This window comes from Emydura macquarii, unplaced genomic scaffold, assembly GCF_026122565.2.
Source record: "Emydura macquarii macquarii isolate MOO-44397 ecotype Brisbane River unplaced genomic scaffold, CSIRO-AGI_Emac_v2 contig_2768, whole genome shotgun sequence".
NCBI classification, from domain to species: Eukaryota; Metazoa; Chordata; order Testudines; family Chelidae; genus Emydura; species Emydura macquarii.
Genome location: NW_027132905.1, coordinates 11,891,107 through 11,914,978, shown reverse-complemented (window position 1 = coordinate 11,914,978; position 23,872 = coordinate 11,891,107). Strand labels below are relative to the sequence as shown.

Here is a 23,872-nt window from a genome sequence, read left to right as displayed (position 1 = left end):
AAGGCCTATTAAAGGGTGCTGTGGTAGCTGAAAAGTCTCAAGACTTCTCTAGAATGAGTCCTAAATTGCAAACCTATACTACCTTCCTCCTATGACCCTCTCTCTTTGTTGTCAGCTCTCCCATCCCCACCCTCTAGGTGTACCCATAACATCAGTGAGGTAGCCCAGTACAGCTCCCTGGGAGGGGTAGGGGGTGGACTAGCAGCTTATAGGAAGCTTTCTAGGGCAGATAATAAAAGAAGGGACTGTAACAGAAAAGAGGAAAAAATGAAAGTTAAGTTTTCTCTCATTCACCCAAAAAATCTTTCACCTTAGAGGTAAAGGGACAAATAGCTGTAGGAGTTTGCTTTTACTTTGCTAGTAGTATTTTCCTCTCCTTCATGGCCTCCTGCATAGGAAGGGAGCAATAAATGTGAAAATCTTGATTTTAAGTAAGGCTTTTGACACAGACCCATATGACATTCTCATAAGCAGACTAGGGAAATGTGGTTTAGCTGAAATTATGAAAAGATAGGTGCACAAATAGTTGACCATATTCAAGAGTAGTTATTAAGGGTTTGCTGTCAAACAGAGGGGTGCAGCTAGTGGGGTCCTGCAGGAGTCAGGGCTACTATTAATGACTAGGATAATGAGATGGGGAGTATGTGTAAAATTTACGTATAGCATCAAGATGGGAGGGCTTGCAAGCACTTTGGAGGACAGGATTAGAATTCAAAATGAGTGACAAATTAGAGAATGTGTCAAATCAACCAGATGAAAGTCGATAAAGATGGGTAAAGTATTGCTCTTAGGAAGGAAAGATCAAATGCACAACTCTCCAATGGGGAATAACTGGCTAGGCAGTAATACTGCTGGAAAGGATCTTGGAGGTTATAATGGATCACAAATTGAATATGAGTTAACAATGTGATGCAGCAATGCAAAAGGTTAATATCGTTCTAGGATGTATAAACAGAAATGTCATATGTAAGACATGGGAGGTAATGGTCCTGCTGGATTTGGCACTGGTAAGGCTTCAACTAGAGTATTGTGTCCAGTTCTGGACCCCATGCTTTAGGAAAGATGTGGAGAAATTGGAGGACAACAAAACAATAAAAGGTTTAGAACACGTGACCTATCAGGAAAGGTTAAAAAAACTGGGTATATTTACTCTTGAGAAAAGAAGTGATAGCCCTTCACCTACTTGAAGCCTGTTCTATAGAGAACTGTGATCAATAGTTTTCTATGTCCACTGAAGGTAGGAGAAGAAGTAGTTGACTTACTGCACATTAAGGGAGACAGATATTAGGAATAACTTTTGAACTATAAGGGTAGTTAAGCTCTGGACTAGTCTTCCAAGGGTGGCTGTGGAATCCCTATCTTTGGATGGTTTTAAGAACAAGTTAGACAAACACCTGTCAAGGATGGTCTGGATGTACTTGGTCCTGCCTCACCATTGGGGGCCTGACTTGATGACCTTTTGAGGTTCCGTCCAGCCCTACATGTCTATCATGCTTTGCATGTGCAGCACCCTGTGTACCTGGCTCCCAAATCTACTACACCGCTGGTTATACCTCAGTGGGGATCGATCTAGTGATGGGTTTTTGAGATTAGAGAGAGAGTGTAACCCATTCCCTTACACTTATCTTAGGAACGCTGGAGAGCACAGGAGCTGTGAAGTGTTCTGAGTGCCTTTGCAGGACTGTATAATGACACAATACAATTAAAATAGAAGTGATGTAGAAAGCTCCAGTGCGGAAAGCTTTAACTGATCCCTATCAAACAGCCTTGACCTGGAAGGCTGTAGTTTTCCATAACTACATAATGTGGAGACATTTGCTAGTGCCAGCAGGGAGGGAGGAATTTCAATTATAATGCCATGTTGTAGGAGTGATGCCCCTTAGATTGGCAAAGAACAGCCCTTACATTTATCCTGTAACCCAATTTGACTGCCATTCAAAAGAGACACCATTAGAATATGCTGCCAACATCGTATCAGATTTTTATGTCCCCCCATCCCCCTTGCCCCGTTTCCCCGTCCTTACAATTTCTGCTACGTCTGTACTATCTTGCTGCAAGCAAGAATTAAGCCTTTTGCAACTTCCTCTCGGGGCCTGCTGTGTTGTAAGGTGATCAGTTGGAGAAGTACAGCAGGTCGGAAGAGCTGAGCCTGAAGCAGTTGCTTGTGCTGAGGGTGAACCCTCTTTTCTTTTGCATGTTGTTCATCGTAATTCTGAGGACCCCAACACATGCTCCTGCCAGTCTCCTCGTTGCCTACTTAGCAGCCTTTACAAACAAGCAGAGATGATCACAACAAGCAATTACCATCCAGTGGTTTAAGCAGGGAGCTGTTAGAATCGCAGCTGGCACTATCCTACAAGTCAGGTAACCTCCTCTATGTCCCAATTTCCCTATTTGTTAAATGGGGGCAGTGCTTTGGTGGTTAGTTGTGATAGTTAATTTGTCTGTAGTGAACTTTGAAAGTGATAAGCTGTATAAAGATGCCTACCCCCTTCTTGGGAAACAGTAGCTTCTAGTTTAGAAAGTAGCACTCTTCCTATTTTCTTGAGCATGCCAGTCACACCTTTTATTTCTTCTGAAAAGCAGTGGAAGTCAACCAGTTGTCTTTTTATTCACAGACTAAGCAGAACATGGGTAATGGCATTTGCCTCAGCCTTGCCATGAAAGGACATCGTGTGGACTGTCACTCAGATGGAATTCTTTACTAGATAAGGATTTAACATAAAGGATATGAATACTGAGGATGTTTGCATGAACCAAAGAGTGGAGTGGAGATGCACTGCAACAGAATGCAACCATTTGCCCAAATTTTAGCTCAACAGTCCTCAGAGCTTGAAATATTCTCAGGCTTGACAAAGGAACTATAAAAAAACCAAATGCAGTAACAAGGTGCTTTTAGCTAGCAGTAGAAAGAATGCTGGTATTCATCATCTTGAAAAAAGTAATTCCCTAGGGAAGACATCCACCACCGGAACTGATACAAAAACTAGCCTACTAGGTCAGTAAATCACACTGTAGAGCATTGTTTGAAAAAAAGGATGTTTTACATCTTTCACCAGCTTTATTTGTAGGGGGCTAAACGTATCATTTAGCCTTTGAAACAGATGACACTTTGGTTGGGCAGGAGGAAGAAAAGCAAGATCTCTTAAATTGCTGAAAGCTTGCAAAGGAAGCCTGTCTTTTCGCTAACAATGATGGACCTTATTCTGCAATCTACTATTTAGTCTTAAGGATGCTAGATTAAGGAAGCTTCTCAGACAGTTCTAGCACAATTTATCTGATCTCTTAATCAAGTCTGCCTTTGGTGACCTTTGCCACCACTCTCCCCAATACAAAAGCTATCACCTACCAAGTTTTGCCATAATGGCTTGGAAGTTGTAACCTTCAGTAGACTAGTTTTAACGCTTTAATGTCACTAAAATTCAGAACAAGATGATATGGGTAATGGCATTGTGCTGATGAAGAATGAGTTATTAGCCCCATGGTGATTTAGCACTTAAAGGCTGTTTGCATCATCTGCAGGATTTTCTCATGCTTGGCAAGCATTTAAGATGGGGCTGATCCATTCCAAAGCAGCATGAGCTTCTTCACTTAAGCTGGAATTAGACTATGCTAAATATGAAGCTGTACAGGCATTAGATGCAGCCAATGTTCTTAAATCTTAATAAAATGGGAAGCAATCTACAAGTTTCATTTAAGATACCCTATCAAGGGGGTATATGAGAGGCAAAGCCCACCCTGTCACCTGTCTTATTTCATGAACATCCAGCCCTATGAGCACAACAATAGTTATCACAAAGGCAATATACATTCAAAGACAGGAATTTCACTCAGTTTCCCTACTGGGGACACTCCAACATTCTCAGCAGCTCCTTGAGGAACAACATGGCAACTTGGCACATGCTAACTCAAGCCAACAGGTAAAAATAGTTGGACCTAGCTGAAGTTCTTTAACCGTGTGGCCTTGGAACGGTGAAACTCTTTTAGCATACCTCACAAAAGTTATTACTACTTTTTAGAGACAATGTGGAAAAGGAAAAACCTTGGGTATAAATATATCTCTATAACAGCCATTATGCACATGAAATAATTTAAATATACCCTAGAGGAAACATCTCAGATATAAAAATTAATCTTATATTTATGCTGGGACCATCCCTGAAATAAGAAGCACTTGTGTTCTGTTTTGGTAACACCACTGGTCACTGAATTAGACACCTCAAACAAGAGCCAGCTAAATAAAACCATTATTGTATAACCATTTTCATAACGGTTAAATTCCATCTTTAATTATGGCCCACTGACGGGTACAGATTTAGGACTACATACTGTCCTTGATCCACACCAGATTTTACTGGTAGCAGTGGCAGGTTTGCAAAAAGAGCAAAAGGTCAAAGATGGGTCTTCATAAAATTTAAACTTTGAGTATGCTGTATTGTCGCATTTAGTATAACTTAGTGGAAAATACTCAGTTTTACAACCCCTTATTTTGGCTTTATTTCTTTTCATGCTCCTCCTTTAGCAACGAAAGAAGACAACACAGAAGGCTTCACTGTGACTAAAATCAATAGTGAAACTGTCTCTTTATTGTGCACTTAAGATGCATACAAAAGATAAATAAAGGGTATGCTGAAGCTCACCTCTGAGTTATTGTTTCAAGTTGTCTGCCTAAAGCAGGGGTGGGGAACCTTTTCCCTGCCAAGGGCCATTTTGATATTCCTACCTTCATTTGCGGGCCATGTCGCCGATTCCGCCGCCGAATTCCCCCCATCGCCGCCGAAAAGGGGCAAACGGCATCAGGGTTTCGGCGGCAGGAACTGCCCGCCCCCCCACAGAACCGCGCCGCCGCCGACTCCACCCCCTCGCCGCCGAAATGCCGCCGCCGTTTCCGCCTTTTCGGCGGCGCGGTTTTACAGTGTCCGCGGGGTGCCATGGGCCAGTAACTGCCTCCGAGCTCCCGCCGCCGCCGAAAATGGGCAGACAGCAGCAGGGTTTCAGTGGCACGCACTTCCCGCCCGCGGGCCGGATCAAATTCTTTCGTGGGCCGGAGGTTCCCCACCCCTGGCCTAAAGAAAACACTGCATCAGTTACACTCAGTTGGTCTGGAATGGCTTTAGCAGCCATAAAGGCTAGAAAGTCTTAAAATTAAAACTTAGATTCTGCAGAATTTTAAATCAGTCATGGAGCCTCCACTATATCAAGTGAACGAGACAAGACCCACAAGTTGATCTAAAGCAGTCAAAGACAAGAATTCCACACAACGCTGCAGGATAGGAACTAAGGTTTATTGAACAAGCTTTCTGAGCCTGCTATAAATATCCTTGTGTGTGTGTGTGTATGTGAACAAGTTTAGAAACCAGGACGAGGTATTGACATCAATGCACTGAGATCTCCATATTGGCTGGATTACTCATCATTTTCAAAGTCGGCAGGGTTCTTCCTTTTCAGTCGCTCAAATTCTTGGTTCCCCCAGACATAAATAGCATAGCCCACCACAAAAGCTTAAAAACAAACAAAAAAGCAGTGAATATTTACAAGTTACATTACAGTAATTACAATGTAAAAGTCTCTTACATTATGCTATATTGATTACAGTCCTGGAATAGACTCTGGATGTGTTACAGGGTAGAGGTCACCTGAAAGGGGGTTCCAGGGACGAGGGGGCTAGGCTGTTCTCGGTGGTGGCAGATGACAGAACAAGGAGCAACGGTCTCAAATTGCAGGGCGGGAGGTCTAGGTTGGACATTAGGAAAAAGTTTTTTACTAGGAGGGTGGTGAAGCACTGGAATGGGTTATCTAGGGAGGTGGTGGAATCTCCATCCTTAGAGGTTTTTAAGCGGAGGCTTGACAAAGCCCTGGTTGGGATGATATAGCTGAGGTTAGTCCTGCTTTGAGCAGGGGGTTGGACTAGGTGACCTCCTGAGGTCCCTTCCAACTCTAATATTCTATGATTTTATGTTTTAAGGTGATAGTGTTGGATTTTTAAAGCCCTTGCCAACACAGGTAGGAGTTAAGCACTTAAAAATCATCCTGATGAGAATTTGCATTCCGCCATTGTCCTATTATGGATTCCTAGATTTGCAGACAATCGTGTGTGTACTGTGAATAGCCCTACAGTGTATAAAGAGTTCCTCCTGACATCTCTCAGCACTTAAATTGACCCACAACAGCTGTTGGCCCCATCTCTAGACCATTTTCTTTTCCATCTCCCTTTTTGTAGGACATCTACTCCACAAACTGTCTCATGCATTTGTAGTTTCAAGGATGGTTTTATTCTCTGAATTTAAGATCATCTTATAAAAGTTCTAACATGAAATTCCAGATTTGTGGACAGAGGAAAGTCATTTTTTTTAAATAAGTATCAAAAATCTGAAATACAGATGCAGACATCAGCATCTTTAATTTAACTCTGGTGTTAGTGAATGCAGTACATGTGGTACACAAGCCAGTTCAGAAGGCACTAGTTTAATAATTCACTCAAACAAAGGAATTAGGACTTACGAGGAGCTACCCTGAAGACCTGTGAACGAAATCGCCTCAATAGGTTCAGACTTCCTTTGCTGAAGTAGTTAGGGAACGCCTTCTGCTCGAATGGAGACAAGCTGTAAGTGATCACATGCCTCACTCTTGCCAAGTTTCCAAACTCGATGCCCATTTTTAATAGCTTGCACTGCAAAATAAAGCAGTAGTTACTATGGAGATGAACTGATTTAAAAACAATATTTCTCACGGTTGATCCAAATCGATTTTTAACATTTGTTATGCTTTCTTTAACTATAAAACAATATAAAACTGTTTAAAGCAAAACCTGAATTTAATACTAAATATGTTAAAAGTCTCGGTTTATAGTCTCGTAAAACATTTAAATGCTGAACTCACAGGCTTCTATTAAAAACTGCTGCTTTTCTATTTAAAGCATCAGAAGAGGAAAAAAAAATCTAAGTTTTGAGGTCAGGCTTTATAAATATAGCACAATAGGTCATGTATTAAAGGCGGCAGGGGCTGGCTACAAGATACCCCAGGTCAGATCCACTCCAGCCTACACCTGCCAGCGCAGAATCCATCCCACAGAGCTTCAGCCTCCCTCAGGGCCGGCGCTGCTGCGCTGGTAAGTTACCAGGCCCGGCTTCGCGGGGATGGGCCCGGCTGCCCCGGAGGGAGCCACGGTCCCCTCCCGGGCGTGTCACGTCGGCGGCGGGAGAGAGTCATTTCCCCCACCACGGCCACCCCCTCCCTGAGGTACCCCCAGCCCCATGGCGACACCCCGCCGGGCCCGCGGTAGTAAAACGCCACCAGGCCCGGGGAGCCCTGCGGCCTCCAGCCCAGCGGTTGCCAGGGACAAACCCCCCCGAGCGGGGCTCCCGTCCCGGGCACGGCTCCGCAAGCCGAGCCGAAGGCGTGACTCGCCCCAGGCTGCCCCGCTCACCCGCTCGGACACCTGGAGGTCACGTCACGGCTCTAGTCGGCGGGGCGGCCTGGGCGGGGCTTGTCGCGGCCTCCTCTGTCTCCCTGTCAGCACCTCCCTTCCGCTTCCGGCCCGAGGCACCGTCCCCGCCCCCAGTTCAACGCCGGGCCTGGCCCCGCCTCCCGAGCGAGGGGCGGAGACAGAGGAAGGTTCGGGGCTCGGGGGAGGAGGCAGCGCGGGGGCGCCCCGGGCCCTTTGCTCAGGGGGACTGGAGACGCGGAGGATGCTCGCCCCGGTGCTTCCCCCGTTCCTTGCCTACCCCCCACAGGGTCTCCAGGCTCCCTCTGCCCCCCACTACCACTGGGGGAGGGTCTCCAGGGTCCCTCTGCCCCCCACTACCATTGGAGGGTCTCCAGGGTCCCTCTGCCCCCCCCCTTCCCACAGGGCTGCCATGATATTTCTGGGTCGTCCCCTGCTATCCCTGCAGGGGCTCCATAGGCCTTCTGTCTGACCCCCCCCCTTGGGCACTGTTCCCAGATGGAGACTTGATGGTCACTCCCAGGCCCTAGGGAATACCCCTCCTCAGGTTACTCTGCCCCCAAGGACAGCCCCCACCCCCCCACCCCGCATCTTTATAGACCGGAGCCAGGGGTGTGGTGTGACCATGCTGTGGCCTTTAACATCACTCTGAGCTGAAGGCACTAGGCCCCTTTCCTGCTCCAGCTAGGCCATATCCAGGCGTGGAGGGACAGGAGTAATGGCTGCTGCTACAGCCAGTCAGCTAATTAACCTGGCAACCCCACAGCCTGCCTTTGCAATTGAGACAGGTGGTGTTCCCTGAGCCCCATTGTGCTTGTTGTATGAGAGTTTCCTGAATTTTTCCCTTCATTAGAGAGGGGTGAGGTTTCTTTCATCTTCAGCATCTTCCAAGCTCCTCTCTCCAAGGCCCTGTATCATCTTCACTCAGAAGCCTGTCAACACCACTTAATTCAGCCAGCAAGATTCTTGCATCCTCATTGCATGGGTCAGCAACAACCAGTCTGATGAGCAGAGGAGTGAAAATAAGCAGGCTTGATTCTTATACTTGGAGCTCTTACATGATAGCATATTATACTGCTGCTAAAGGGTTATGCTAGCTCAAGGTTAGGGTTTGCAATCAGAATTCATACTAGCTTGAAATTATTGCATGCAAAGCATTTTGATGCAGCCCCTGTAGTACGATGAGGTAGCCTGAAATGGAATTTCTTGGTATATTTACATAACCTGACTATTTCAAGCATTAGAAAATGTGTAAGGGTGAATGATTTTATATTTAATTTTTAATGCTAAAGTAAGTGTTTTCATTCCAGATAGTAAAATATCAATATAAGATATCTTTTAGCTGCAAGTAAGACTGCACAAGGCATACACAGAGATGCTACGTGAGCACAGGTGTTTATTCCCCTTATTTTTTATCCATAGCAATACAATTTATAATAGGTTTTGGTTATGTAAATGCTAGTTTATCATCAGGATTTTGCAAGGCTGGGTTTTACATTGGGTGTTATTTGTAGTGATGAGTTAAAGGAAGGATCTTTGACTCTCTCAGAGTCAAATTCCTCTCTGATTGTGCTTGTTTCCCCAACTATAGCCTGGATGATTAGTATTACAGTAACACCTGAGAGCCTCACTCACAGCCCAGCACACCCTTGTGGTAGGTACTGTACACACACACACACACACACCTACACCTGAAGAAGAGAGCTGAAGTCTCTCAAAAGCTTATGCCTGCAAATATTAAATTTGTTAGTCTTTAAAGTGCCACAGAACTCTCATTTTTACATATATAAAGACATTCCTACCCAGATGAGTTTATAATCTCAGTAATACTTCCTTGAGAGAGGATGGCTTGTGTAGTGCTGTGAAAGACAACTGAATAGTACATATTTATTAAGGGCTCATTAAGGGACAACAGTTGCAGTTAGTTTTCCAGAATGACACTCATGGCTATAGTCACATTAGTAAGTACACACAGAGAATGTGTTGTGCCTTGGGTAGTTACCATTTTTTGGTCTCACATGTCCATACAATTACCCAGTCACTTCTTGTGCTTTATAAATATTGCAGACTAAATTATTTTAACCCACATCCACTTGAAATAATTGATCTAAACCTTTAATCCAGTACAATAGAGACATTTTTCATAATCCTTACCTGGATTACATTTGACCCAACTGTAGTTTCTTTAGTTTGAGTTAAGTGCTTTAGCTTAAATAGGCTTTTTCCTCTTATATTTTACCATTAGCATGAAACAGATGGTTTTTAGCTACCACCTACTGGAATAGCAATTCTAGCTTTACATTTCCAGACTAATGGCCATCCTTTGCTTATTTAAATAGAAGTTGCATGCATAGTAGAGGCAACTGGGTATTACTCAGCACCTATTTAGCAATTTAGAAATTCAAAGTGCCATATGAACATTAACTTCATCGTTATAGTAGCCCTACAAGACAGCCAAGTTGTATCTATTTTAGAGATAGGGAAATAGCAGTAGAGAAGAGTCACGCAGAATGCCATTTGCTGAGATGGGATTAGATTTAGAGCTGCACAACTCTCAACCCAAAATTTACTACTCTAGCTCACATTTCATGGAATTGTGCAGATTCTAGTACGCACACTCTAAAGTATCTTTATTGTAGAAAGAGGTCACCTTTTTCCAAAATGACAGATTGTCATTTTAAATAGGTAGCTACTATTAAGGAGCAAGCTTTGAACCAGAAAGACATTGTAAAACCAAAGCAGGTGAAAGGGAGACAAGTGCTACTGCACCTAGGACTAGTTTGAGGTCATTAAGATTTAGAACAGATTTTTTAAATTGTTGCTGTCTAGAGTTCTTGGGGCAAGTTTCTGTTATAGAGGATGTGTTTACAGCAAAAGTTCATAGGAATAGAGGTTTAAAATAGCAACAGTACCACAGATTTCATGGGGGGGTGGCGGGGGCTGCAGAGGAATAGGGAACAAAGTTATTTGATGTACCGTCATTTGGGGAAAAAGAATTTAATTAATTGGTTTAATTGTCAGAGTGTGTTCAGGTTTAGTAATACTATACATAGTTAAATGACATTTAACTTCAGCAGGAAGTGGGGGAAACTTTTTTTTTTTTTTTTTTTTTTTTTTTTAAATCTTTCCAAACCGTCCACTGTATATTTAAATTCATTGTCGGAAGGAAGGTTTATTTCAAAGTTTGTTCAGACTGAACTAGTTTCTTGTTCAGAGGTGGCCAGAATAGAAAAGCAGCAGCATTTAAAAGCTAGTGATGGATTGTTGAAAACTGGCATTTACTGAGTAATTTTTTCCTTGAAACTACTAACAATTCACTAAAAATGTATGAATGAAATTACTTTTACAAGTTACTGCCTAGAAATATAGTTAAAATTCCAGGTACAAAATCAGGCCGTTCTCCAGATAAAGAGAATGTTCACTCACCTTCAACCTCTAAGAAACCCGTAACAGTTTGACAGAACAGGTTGTCCATTTGCTTTAGATAACCATGAATTTTGTCATGGTGGGGGGGGGGGGGGGGGGGGAAGGGGAGAAGAGTTGTCTGAAAGACAAATGGTTTGAATAATTAAAAGCATGTTTAAAACTGAGTGATTAAGAAAGTCAGGAATGCTAAAACCTCCTTCTGTGTGCCCAGACACTTGCCAAACATATCAATATAAGATGTCTTTTGAATGCAAGCAAGACTGAACAAGAAATACACAGAAATGCCATGACATGACAGGTGTTTATTCCCCTTATATTTATCCATAGCAATACAGCTTACAATAGATTTATGTCTTTGATAAACATGTAAAAGATTTCAGTTATGGACTATTTCTCCATATAAAAGGAAACTTTACTTAAGAATTTCCTTGTTTCTAATTTCACATTTCCAAATAGTTAGAAGGGGTTACAAAAATAAGTGATGCCATTATGCAGATACCTGCCACTGACTCCATGCTAAATTGTTAGCATCTCTGTTTAATAGAAATTACTACACTTATGACATTCAGTTGGTCAAGACTACAGATGGTTTGAGTATTGGAAAATATTCTGAAATAAGTAGCAGTAAAATGGTGTTTAAATGTTACCGACAAGTACATTTAGTAGCAATCATATCCTCATATTCTTTGTAGACTATAGAACCATCAGGCTCTATTGTCAAGACACTCAAGGGGCTATATTCAGCAGGAATGCAAGAGGGCCTTGGGACAGAGGAGTCCAGTTTCTCATATATGATGTTCTGTACCATTGTGTGGACAGGAGAGCCATAACGATGCCCAACCACCCTTGGGCAGTCACCTTTGCAATATTGAGGGTTGTATCTGTGTGGTGCTATTATCCATTTGTCCCACTTTAGTTGGCTAAAACTTAATCGGAAGTTATGAAGCTCACATTCATTTTGGGGAAAGAGGAATTGTTTGAAGTATTCACTCAAATTATAGGTTGGAGCTGATGGGTTCTCTTTCACAGCTTCATCTCTTCGGCGGCGAGATGCCCTTTTATTCTGAATATTTTCTCTTCCCATTTCTTCCATGGAATCTTTAAGTGGATTATTTCTCCATCTGGACCACATTGGGTTCTTCCTTCTATGTCTAAGAGAGTTCCACCTATGATAAGCTTGCTCACTAGTGTCATTTAGGTACAGTAGAAGAGAAGGAGGCACCAACACCATATTAAAGGAATTTCCCTGTTTAGAGTTGTGCTGTTGATTATCTTTCAGACAAGTGAAATTCACAGCCATATGGATCATCCTCTTGTTTGAGGCAATTAGAGGCTGAAGAAAAGAGGTCACATCAATCTCAACCCACTTGTGTTTTCTGTGTTCAAAGTGCAGATTAAAAGTAATTGATTCTGGTACATTGGGACACACTTGGCTAGAAGGATCATGTTCCTTAACAGCTAAGTGGCATGTGCATGTAATGGCAGAAGAACTAAAAACTGATCTGTCAAAGGAGTAGAGCAAGACAGACTTGAGTAAATGCTCCAGCACAGTAACGCGATCCAGATTGAAAAGCAGGTCCACTGAGCGAAGGTATTCTGAGAAAGAAAACAAAGTCTCTGTAGAGATTAAACAATTTTTAGTAGTATTTGACAATGTTCATAATCAAACAGAAATAAGTCATTAAAAGGAGGGAAATAATGTAGACCCCCAAATAATTTAGACCCCCAAATTCAATACAACTTAAATCTGGCAAGGAATGGCCATAAGGATTCCAAAATATTATTACTCTAAAGAAAATGCATCAGTTTGTCCAAAAAAAAAAAAAAACCACCCACCACCACAAAAAACATTTTGGAGGAGCCAACGAACAATGGAGTCACCTGCTGGCTCCATAGACTATTCTCACAGTTGTGCCAACACTAGTGATACTTCATAAAAAAAGAGTCAGGCAAAAATTTGTTTCTATTCGGATAAGAAAGGAAGAATTGCAAAACCGAATATGGCAGCAATGGCAGAGAAAAAATAGCTTTGCATGCTTCTAAGATCTATTAGAAATTAGTGGGTGAGGAGGAAACTATACAGACAAGATAGTTGACAACGTCCTCAGTCTCTGTCATGGGGAGATAGGAATTGTCCTATTGGGTCAGACCCCTGGTTTATCAGTCTAACATCTCCTTTCCAAGAGTGGCCAGTACTATATGTTTCAGAAGACTGTGCAAGAAATCCTCAAGTAGGTAGACGTGAGAAGATCTATATCCATCAAAGTCATTCTAACCAGCTGTTTTAGCCCTTTGGCTTTGAAGTTTTAGACCCCTTCCAAAATTTTTTGCATGAATTACAACTCTGGATATTCTTATCCATATATCTATCTAGTCCTGCAATTTTGCTAAGTTCTTGGCCTCAGTAATATCCTATGACAATGAGTTTCCATGGTCTGGTTACGCATTGTGTGTAAAAGTATTTTTTTGTTCAGTTTTGAATTTGCTACCTTTGAATTTCATTGACTGTCCCCTTGTTCTTGTATTATTAAACAGAGAAGACAGAAGCTCTTCATCTCTCTTTTCTATACCATTTGTTATTTTTGAATACTTTTATCATGTACCCCTCTTACTCATCTCCTTTCTAAGGTAAGGAATTCCTGTTCTTTCATTGAAGCATTTTTCCATGCTGCTCATCATTGCTAGCCTTGTCTGAACCACCTATAATTAGGCAACCTTATTTTTGAGAGTGGGAGACCAGTACTGCATATAATATTCTAGATCAGGGCTTTACTGGTTTAATATAGAGGCATCATAGTATTTTTATGCTGTTCTCCATTCACTGAACCTAAAATAGTTTTTTTTTTTTAATTTGTTTTTTTTTTAGCACATCTGCACATTCTGCACCATCTGAAATAAAATGGTGAATTAGTTCAGAGTTAGCCACCTGAATCACTACAATAACATAAGACATCTTAAAAAAAGAAACAATTTTTGTTTTTAAGCATTAAATTACCATGCTACACAGGGGATTTTATAGGCAATTCCTGAAAATAGTAGTTTGGCTGCAGTTTAAATAGCAGGTCATAATCAGTAAAGCCTTTTATTAAATCTCAATTTCAAAGAACTTGTCCTTACAAATATATTATGAAGATTCACATCTGTAGACAGATGCATTTTTTTATGGATGGAGAAACTCAGAGTTGAAGTAACACATCCACAGCCATATATGTAGGATTAGAAGTCAGGAATTGCTGGTTGCTAGTCATGTGGTCAGACAACGTCTTTTACCCCACCCCATACTATCATTCTGTCCTTGAAGCTTCCCAGCTGTGTAAGTTTGTCAACCCTGAAACTAACTTATCTGAAGTCATGCTTTCCAATTAGAGATTTTCATAGAGTAGGGGAGGGGGTGTGGTTCTTCTCTGTTAGAAAGTACAAAGGAAACAGTCAACTAATTTTAAAAAGTCTTCTCGTAGTGGGAGCCCAACACATCATTAATAAGGTCTCATTAGAGGCAGATTTTGTTTACTGTGTGAAATACAGAAATTAAAAGGCAGTAGGAGAACAAAAGAAATAACTAAAATCTGCTAGATACCTTATTCTGCTTTACTTAAAGGGTACAAACAAGATCAGAGTTTATCTTTAAGTGGCCATCCTGGACCATGCTGAAATGAGCTAGGAGTAAGCATCAATATAGCTTTGGATGTGGATATTATGTAGGTTCAAAGGCCTATATTATGGACAAACCTGGCCTAAATCCCTTTAGGGAGATGAAGGTTATTAGGAGACTTCTTTAGTGCAAAGGAAGAGTCATTCAATGGATTTAACAGTTACAGATCCATAGAGACGGTAGGTTTCTTTATTCTACCCCATTGAAAGAAAGGGGGAAAGCATTTCTTAATTACACCCCCCCCCCAACACAGGCCTTTCCTCACCTACCTTTTATTTGGTCTCTGTGACGGTGCTTGCACTCAGCACATGGAGTGAAGAGTCGGACAGTGTTATAGAGATGACTTTTGTTCACTTTTGGAATCCCTTCTTTTGTGGCAGACATCTTATACAGCCTCTTCATATACCTAAGCGCTCTGGAATCTGGTCGGAGTCTTGGGGCCTCACCTTCCCAACTGTGGGGTCTCTGGTCAGACAGCACCTTAAGAAGTGGTGGCAGTAGGGCATAGCCATTTCTCATACCTGGTGGCAGTAGCACCACTGGAGGTAGCTCAGGGGGCTCATCCTCAGGAACAAGCAACAGCTCAGGGGTCCTTTCAGACATTACCTCATCCCTAGAGCTGGGGGAACACAGAGCAACAGAAGAAAGCACCCTGATAGAGTAATAGAAACAGATGAAGATTTGCCAGGGAATTACCATGGTGCTGGAGATCATAGCAGAAGAACCCTCTCCCCATGACAAGTTATATCTTAGAAAGGAGGAAAAAAACAAGCCTGGCCTCTTAAATGTATTTCAGGTGTGCGTGGGAAGGAAGCCTCTCTCTGATTACACCAAAGGGAGAGACCTACAGCTGGGGAGTGAATCCAAGTGGCCGTTTGAGTTCAGGCTAGAATCTTTGCACATGTAGGCATTTTGGAAACAAGAACTCCACTCTCACAACTTACCCACTTTTACATGGAAACCTTTAATTATAGAAAGGTGCTAATTAATTAGCATGCTTATCTTCATTAGCCTTAAGAGGGGGCCAAGAAGAAATGAGGGATGAATAATAGTTATTGTGGCTGGCTATACTAATAGTGCTAAAGCAACTTGTGATTCTAACATAGCTGTGATATTCAAACATGTTTTTGCTACAGCAATGATACCCACCTAAAGGTAACTGTTAAAAAAAACTTCAATGATAATCTTTTTAATGAGGTGGTGAGAAAAAGGTTCATGTAGAAATAATGAAATTGTGTTTCTTACAGCACCACAGGTGAGATAATGGGGAATAAAAGAAAAAGAAGGAAATTGGGTGAAACAAGACACAGGAAACAAGAGTCCTTCATGAATAATTCTTTAATTTGAAATCTGAGGTTTAGTTACTCTGGGCACATTATGAAGGCCTTCTGTAGGTAGATCTCTTTGGTAATCTGAGTAGTGATAGTATACTAATAATGATAGGGACTAAAAATGAATACTCTGTGTTCTAAGCATGGGTCTCCCAGGTACAAATGTCTGAATTCCTATCCTCGTTCACCCTGGTAAATTCTTGGCATTTAGGATGGGATGCATAAGGATACTTAGACACTAAGTTCTGTTTTTAGGCACCACTGCAATCCACAAACCCCACTCAGCTTCTGCCTAACCCGGTAGCCACCTAAATTCACTCAATGCCTAGGTTTTTTCCTGTGGGCATGTACACTATAGCCTCCTGAGTCTGTGCACTACTGCCTTATGATAGGTGTCAGGATGCTGTCTCCTGCCTAAGCTCCAGAGTGATTCACTCTGGGGAAAGATAGGTGTTGAGTCAAAGTTCTTGCATACCTACTGGATTGGGACCCTCAGGCAAGTTCACATAAAATGGGGGAGATCTCTCATAATCTTTTGCCTAGTCAAGTGACTAGGGTACTCACCTAGGATTTAGGAGTCTTTCCAGTTCAAGTCCCCTCTCGTTAGGCAAGGAGAAAGGATTTGAACTAGGATCTTCCACCCCTCAAAAGGGTGCTCTAACTTGTAGGCTGTGGAATAGTCTTTGTGGGGTTTCCTCAAGCTCTCCCATTGAAATTGTTCCACTTCATTCATTGTATAAGGAGCCCAGGCACCTGATTCAGGGCATGTGGATTGCAGTGCTGTTCCTGTGATTTTCTACTTGCCTTAAAGTTAGGTGCTGTGGTGCTGAGTGTTGCATTGCCTAAGTCCCTTCGTGGGCCCCATCCTTAGCCTTTCCATCCTGCAGTTTCTCCATCTATAAAATGGAAGTGATGAAACTGGGCTACCTCACGTTGATGTTGCTAGTATGTCCGTAAAACTTCATGCTAACTTCATGAGGCTGCCATCCATGGTTTAGCTGTGCTGTGATCCATTGGAACATTTACTAGTAGCTCCTGTGATACCAAAGAACAGTGAATGAGGTGAGGGGGGTTTTGAGCCCAGCTGCCTTAAAACTTTTTTTTTTTTCTTTTAATTAATCATGTTAGTTACACAGAGAAACTGGAGCTGTGATGAGGGGACCTTTCACTTCTCCTGTACATGTAACTGAGAAGCATGCCCAAAAGAGCCAGCAAGAAGTACCCCATATATAAAGAAGTGGGACCTAGTTGGCCCTTTACCATAGCGGCTGCCACTGGTGCAAGAACAGAGGAGCATGCACAACAAGGACAGTGATACTAACGTGGATAGGTAGGCTTTACTGTGACAATAACACAGCCTTTAAAATTATTTTTTACTCTTTTGAAACTGTTACTTTAGCTGCATTAGCCCAATGTACAGCTGCAAGTTAGCTCTGTCGAACCCATGAGTCACAAATAACTTGCACTGTTTAAAACAAAGTGAATGGATTCTTTTCCTTTTGGACTTTATTTTCATTTGAATTCTTTTCCCCTTCCCACAGCTTGTAACTAAGTTACCTTGTATAATAATTCTGTTAGCTTTCACAAGCAAAGCAAGTTGGGCTGAGTCATTACTTGGATGTGAGATCTCCCTGAAACACATAGGTGTTTCCTTTGCCAATATTGCAGCAATAGGAGACACTGTGCTTCTGCAGGTGATGTATCTTAGATGAGACTGCTAGGGTATGACTACGTTGCTCACGAAGCATGGGCTCTGACTCAGGTTTGAGCCCAAGCCCTCCTTCTGTCCACACACAAATCTGTTGTACATGGATTAGTTACCCCAGTATAAACGGCATTGGTACCTTGGGTGTTTGCACCAGTGTAACAACATCAGTGCAGTGCAGTTATGTCTGTGCAAATTTCCCTAATAATCTACGTAAACCATTAGATTAGTAATAATGCCACATAGCACTTAAATAATCGTGCTTACTACAAAGTGATTTACATCATCAACCTCTGTATATATATCAGATAATCCTCACAACAATTCTGTGAGGCAGACAGATAGGCACAATTTATACCCATGTCACAGACGAGGGCACTGAAATACAGAGAGGCTAAATAACATACAAGAGGCCACATTACAAATCACTGGGGTTAGAACATGAGCTCTTGATGCCTATGTTGTGTACAATCCACTGGACTACATTAGCTCTCATTACATGAGGTTTTCACTAAGATGAGCAGATTCTGGAAAAACATTTCCAGCTGTGTTTCATTTTGTAATTGGACTGTATAATAAGCTATGAAAAATGAAGTTCTCGTATTTCTGGCAACTATTATACAAATCAACAGGGAATAAAATGAACAGTTTAATACATTTAATGTGTGGTTGTAAACAGCTCTGATCTGCTCTAGTATATACTGTAAAGGACTTGTATTTTTCTGTCAGTTCAAAATGAATGAGCCAAGTTCAGACACAGATTATGTGGGTACCACTCCACTGAAGTCAATGACCCACTTAACCCATGCTTGATCTTGGCCCAATATATTTAAAACAAAACAGAAAAGTCCACTAGTAACACCTGAGATAATTAAAAATAAATGAATATTAAAAATCTTATTTATTTTTCTTCATGGATACTATTTGCTTATTTTTGTAAGTCTTCTGTTTTAGTTTCATTCCCAGTCAGTTTTCCTTTCAGGCTCTCATGTACTAGCTCAGTACTGTGATGTCTAGCTTGCAAATACTGAAGGCAAATGTTTAACTCCAAACAGATTTTTTCCTATTTAAATTACAAAAGAAACAAAATAAAAAAAATCCTTGCTTTGACAAAATCTAATTTCTTTTGCCCTTAACTACCTGACCATGCCAATAGAAGTATTAATTACAGTGTAAAGTAATTGATTTATAGCTATCATTTGTTGTTAACATGGTTCTCACCTTTCACTTCTCTGCAGACACTAATGCCAGTCTTAGAGAAATGGAATAGAAATGTATTGTAGTTATAGTGCCCTCAGATTACCTTTCAGTCGCTAAATAGAGCATCTCTACCTCCAATCTGAAATCTAGGCATCCAAATAAGCAGGATGCTTTTCAGTCACCACTGGCTATCTGTGGAATGTGCTCCTAAAGACTTCCGCTAGAGCACTATTGATTTCTTCTGGAATGTATCGAGCCTGCTGCTGAACATGTCTAATTGGGATTTAAAAAGAACATTTATTAGGATAATACCTGAGAGAATTTCCTTTCTTGTCAGTTGTTTTTAATTAGAGCCATGTTATCAGTAGTGTGGTAAAATGTCACTCCATCGTTTAACTTTCCTATCTCACTGTTTCCAAAAAAGGAGCGCTAGCTCAGAGAAAGCTTAATTAATTTACAAAATGTCAGTCTGGCATACTTTCACTCAGATTGGAAGGTTAATCATAAAACTGGTTAGGATTATATTCAGCTAACCATCTAAATGCCAAAATAATGTAACCTTGTTTCTTTGGACTTCTCCCAGCTGATTAGGCTAAGATAAGAAGGGAGTACTACCACTTCTAAGGTCAGTCACATTTAAAAGTTTTGTTGAGGGGGCTGCTTTATACTTTCATACATTTTTTAAATAACATCCATCAACCAACGTGCTAGCATCAAACTACTCCAACAATTCTTAATTTCCAGGTGCTGAGGCAATAATAAATCTTTTACTGTAATTCTATATAGTGGAGCCTAGTAAAATCTCAGATATTCTTATTCATACACTGCACTGTGAGACGAGACGGGTTTAAAAAGATACATATTGAAAACTATAGGTATGAGGTGAACTGGATGGCTCAAGAAAGCAGTAATGAGGCTATAGAGGTTTATAGGTAACAGGTGTGAATCTAGTCCTGGTCAGAGGTGCCTGAAAATTGCCATTGTTCGGTGGCCTGTGTGAAATGAGTTACACTTTACAGTGGTCAGGTGTACCTGGCTTTTGGTGACCGGGACATTAGCTGGCCCCCTTGTTAGCAATCTTTGTAGAGAAGACATGGACTGAATGGACCATAAGGGGTAACTGCACTGTCATCTTTTTTCAAATGTGCACCACTGGTGTCACTCCATTGATGGTAGCAACAGTGGGACACTCGAATAAAGTAGCTAAACTAACCATTGTGTTGTCTAACCCTGTTCATAGCATATCTAGATCACATGGAGCCAGATTTTCAAAAGAGTTGGAGATTACATTTTCAAGTATTCGGTACCCACAACTGGAGCTAGATTTTCAAAAGCACTCAGCAGCTCCCTGGTCTGATTTTTAAAAAGCATAACATCCACTAGGCTGAACTCTTTTGACAGTCTGGCCTTTTTCCCCATCTCCTAAATGGGAGCTGAACTTTTCTGAAAACCTGGCCCATAATATCACAGGCATTCTCAGCAGTGTTGCCACCCTAAAGGCTTCTTGAGGAGGCAGCCATAATTTAGGGCAGCCTTTGGATTGCCTGCTTTATCCAATAGGCTGCACTTGTCCCTGGAACATCCTAGAAAAGAGGGAGCAAAGGGGTCTTAAAGCCACCATGAGTTTTTCTCCCACAGGGCTGCAGGTTCTGTAAGAAGTGCAGCACAGAATGTCAGCTATTAGCAGAGCAGTGTGGAGGAAACTTGCACTGCTGCTGACCATGTTATAACCATTCTGTGCACAAGTAGAAGGCTTCAGTCTCTGTGGATTAGCTTTTTTTATTGTGGTATATGGAGCTTTTAAGAACTGTGCGACTGTGGTTACTGCAACTTAAATGCCTTGAACTTTCTGGATGCAGAATTCAAAGCGACTGGTCATCTGGAAGCAGCTGAATTTGGAGACTGAACTAATAATAATAATCTAATGAATAATAAATAAATGAGGCTAGCTGTAGCTTGAAAGCAAGAACATCTTTCCTAGTGCTAATGGTTCATTTTGCTACTGTTCTTATCTAACTAAAGTAATCCTTGTAGTTAATTGAAAAAGACATGATTAGTTACTGGAGACATGACGTTCGTGAGCACTAAATTCTCCAAGAGAAAAAGATTGAAACATGGAGGTAAGTGCTTTTAAAAGTTAGCAGACTATAATAAACTTTGTCAGTAGGTGGAATATTAAGATCTTGTAAAAACATTTTGTTTTTACAAAACCAGAACCCAATAAAAATATTTCAATTCTTTTTTTTAAATTTGCAACACATCAGTTGTCTTCACCTGAAGGAAGAGATATTGCCCTGCACCTTTTGCAACAAAGGACTCTGATCCTCCATCCACTCATGCAGATCCCATGGAAACTCATTGAGATAGATGGAGCTCTGCCTGGATGCACACATGTGGTTATGTGTTTGTATCCAAAAAGAACACGAAAGTGAAACTGATTATAAACAAAAGTTATACTGACAAATGAGTTTAACTGCCCAATATGAGAGAAAAGCAAAAATTAAACAAACAGAATGTGTGCAACACCATTTTGGATGTGTAGAATAAAGGATTTAAAAAAACGCTATTTTTTAAATTAATAAATTACTTAATTTTTTTCTGTTTTAATGCTTTTAAGGTGTTATTAGTAACATGGAGAAGAAAGGTTTGTTTACAACATAGGATTTGAAAATTTTTCTTTTGAGCTGAAAGTTTCTCTTTACAAATATGTCAACTAAAAACCTGCAGAATAACATCCAAGGTATTTCAAAGGTCTAATTCATGTGTATCTAAATATTCTGTCTCTATAGGGGAGTGAGGATTAAGAAGTACCTCCCCAGAGGGATCACAGACTGAGAATTGCCTATGTTCTCCTCCCACTGACATCTGGATTGAAGACTTCCTTTATCTCCCTTAAGTTTAATGGTCTTTCAGCATCTGACCTGGGGGATGTGAGAAAAGAAGGTGAAGCAAAATCTGTGCTCTTAATACAAAGAAAATGGAAATGGGTAGACTTTATGGTTTATAACAGTATTAGTTCTAAAAGAGCAAGGAAATGTTCCTCCTAAAAACATGCTTCTTCCTCAAATTCTATCCATGTTAAAGGGTCACTCTCAAATTAAAAAACCTCCAAGACTGATCTAGCAGACACATCTATTATTACTAATGTAGCTGTTATTATCAGGAGTGATTCAGCTGAAATCAGTGGAACTAGACCTGGTAGTACGCACTATGGGCCATATTATATATTTGCAGGATCAGGTGCAAACATCTTTAACTATGATAGTAATAAGACCTTAGATTATTAAAACTGAAAAAAAAGTTCAAATCCAATTTACTTTTTGGCCCTTATGCTCATTGTTTAGATTTTGCATTTCTATCCACCTGGGCAATGATAATGGGCTAGTGAGTGTCCCTTTTGTTCTAGCCAGTTTCCATTTTTGGTTCTCTTGCACTAGTGCAATGTTGAAATGTTTGGATTGTTAACATAACAGAGGAATGTGTGTTTCTTTAAAAGAATGGAATTAAACAGTCAAAGAAATGTTTTTTGCTGGACTGAGGTTTTGTAAATAGCTGGATCCCTTTCCCTGCAAACAGTCATGCATTGCTTAACTCTTATTCAAGTGAGTAGTCTATTGAAATAAAAGGGACTACTCACATGAGTAGAGTCACTCATATGCATGAATGTTTGTAATATTGAGGGGTTGGGGTTTTTTTTAATAAAACTCAAAATCTGAGCCAAATTAGAGTTGATCATATCCCTTTATATAAAATCCAAAAATCTAATTATCCAATTAAATTATTATTAGGCTGTTATCTGATCCTCTAGTGCACTATATATCTTAATTGTTTGTTCTGTTTTTAAATTTAAGATTCTTGGGACAGGAACCATGTCTTCCCATATATATTTTTTTCATCAAGAGGCACACTAACGACAGTGCTCAGTAAGTTCTTCTACTAATAATTTTTAAATTCCTGTAAATGAGAGCTGAGGAATGTGCGGCTTTGTGTAGTTAGGTACTGAGGTTTGTTTGTTTCCACAAGACAGCAAAAGTATTAGTCACAGGTGTAGATGTTATGCCATGATAAACAAGGGTTTTAATTCTTGCTCACTGAACCTATTTGGTGGACTTTGAAACACAAGAAATGTCAGGTGCTTTCTGCAGAGTCCATTAATATTGTCTACAGAAACTTATCTTACTGCACACCCACAAACGTCTTTATCATGCTGTTGCTATACGGATGTGAACAGTAGCAATTTCCAAAGAAATATATGTTTAAAAATAAAAGGAGAAATATTCTTTGTTACTTATGACAGCTGTTTGTTACCATAAACACCAAAAGATAAACTATTGTAACAAACTGTTATATGTATATACACACCATTGTCCTACTGGATAGAACCAGAGTTGCATAACTGTGTATCATAAGTCCTATAATGCTAATAAATAATGGAGATTCTCCTTTAGCTCAAGAGGTGGGGGCTTGTGCTTACATAGCAAGGCACTGGAATGCCCTAGTGGTTGTGATGTGGAGCAAAATGACACCTCTGATGTGTTAGACAGCCATTTGTTTATTACTCTTATAATAACATCAGCAGTCTGTGTTAAACTGATGACAGTCGGGAGACTGGGACCTGTCTGCCTCTCTCTCTAGCAATCTTGTTATGCCAGGCTATTGCCAGAATCTTCAAAATGGGCCCAATCTTGTGCGCCAGTGTGCTGCAGTACATCAGCACGATGGGTGAGACTGTCACGTCCTTTATTTGCATAATGGTCCTATGGGAGACCAGTTTACTTATCTAGAAGGCAGAGCCCACAGCAGAATGAAGCCTAACAAGTTAAATGTTGTGGTGCTGACTGATAGGTTATGAACTCCCTTCTACTTGCAAATCATGAGGGTCCTGAATGTCAATGAGTCGTCAACAGCTACGGGAACATTCTTTTCTGCTGAGTAGAGCCCTAAGTTATTACTGCAGTCAGAGGAGTTCAGGAAAGCATCCAAAACCGGCTTAAATAATATACTGACACACCCTTAAACAAAACTGTTGGCAGCTATGCTGCCTTGAGCTGCAGGTTCACCAGATTTTGCTAAGGAAGCAGGCAAGGGCCTGATCAGTACTTGGATGGGAGACC

The 23,872-nt window shown here is 40.9% G+C and overlaps 2 protein-coding genes and 1 long non-coding RNA gene across 5 annotated transcripts; 1 reads left to right on the top strand and 2 right to left on the bottom strand.

The window, feature by feature from the left end:
* Window positions 1-5,264: 5,264 nt before the first annotated feature.
* On the bottom strand, window positions 5,265-7,547 carry UQCRQ (ubiquinol-cytochrome c reductase complex III subunit VII). 3 transcript variants are annotated; one of them, XM_067566418.1, is made up of 3 exons: window positions 7,439-7,547; window positions 6,502-6,670; window positions 5,265-5,501 (listed from the first exon to the last, which is right to left on the bottom strand). In XM_067566418.1, the coding sequence occupies exons 2-3, from the start codon at window positions 6,653-6,655 to the stop codon at window positions 5,407-5,409; spliced, it is 249 nt and encodes an 82-aa protein (XP_067422519.1). In that variant the 5' UTR covers window positions 6,656-6,670; window positions 7,439-7,547; the 3' UTR covers window positions 5,265-5,406. The 3 variants fall into 3 exon arrangements, with proteins under 3 accessions (XP_067422519.1, XP_067422518.1, XP_067422520.1); XM_067566417.1 differs by having other exon boundaries at window positions 7,427-7,546; XM_067566419.1 differs by lacking the exon at window positions 7,439-7,547 and adding an exon at window positions 6,880-6,902.
* A 3,610-nt stretch (window positions 7,548-11,157) lies between these two features.
* GDF9 (growth differentiation factor 9) lies at window positions 11,158-15,373 on the bottom strand. Its single transcript, XM_067566416.1, has 2 exons — window positions 14,792-15,373; window positions 11,158-12,466 (listed from the first exon to the last, which is right to left on the bottom strand). The coding sequence occupies exons 1-2, from the start codon at window positions 15,234-15,236 to the stop codon at window positions 11,514-11,516; spliced, it is 1,398 nt and encodes a 465-aa protein (XP_067422517.1). The 5' UTR covers window positions 15,237-15,373; the 3' UTR covers window positions 11,158-11,513.
* A 192-nt stretch (window positions 15,374-15,565) lies between these two features.
* LOC137165241 (uncharacterized) lies at window positions 15,566-23,204 on the top strand. The gene is made up of 3 exons (XR_010923307.1): window positions 15,566-15,677; window positions 16,982-17,183; window positions 21,548-23,204. It is a non-coding gene; the product is annotated as an uncharacterized lncRNA (long non-coding RNA).
* The last annotated feature ends 668 nt before the right edge of the window (window positions 23,205-23,872 follow it).

What these genes read in the sequence shown, in the direction of transcription:
- UQCRQ (XM_067566418.1), bottom strand. Translation starts at nt 6,655, where the DNA reads ATGGGCATCGAGTTTGGAAACTTGGCAAGAGTGAGGCATGTGATCACT. An exon ending in GGTCTTCAGGGTAGCTCCTC is followed by an intron (nt 5,502 to 6,501) that starts GTAAGTCCTAAT and finishes TTTGTTTTTAAG; the next exon opens with CTTTTGTGGTGGGCTATGCT.
- GDF9 (XM_067566416.1), bottom strand. Translation starts at nt 15,236, where the DNA reads ATGATCTCCAGCACCATGGTAATTCCCTGGCAAATCTTCATCTGTTTC. An exon ending in TCACAGAGACCAAATAAAAG is followed by an intron (nt 12,467 to 14,791) that starts GTAGGTGAGGAA and finishes TTTCTTTCTCAG; the next exon opens with AATACCTTCGCTCAGTGGAC.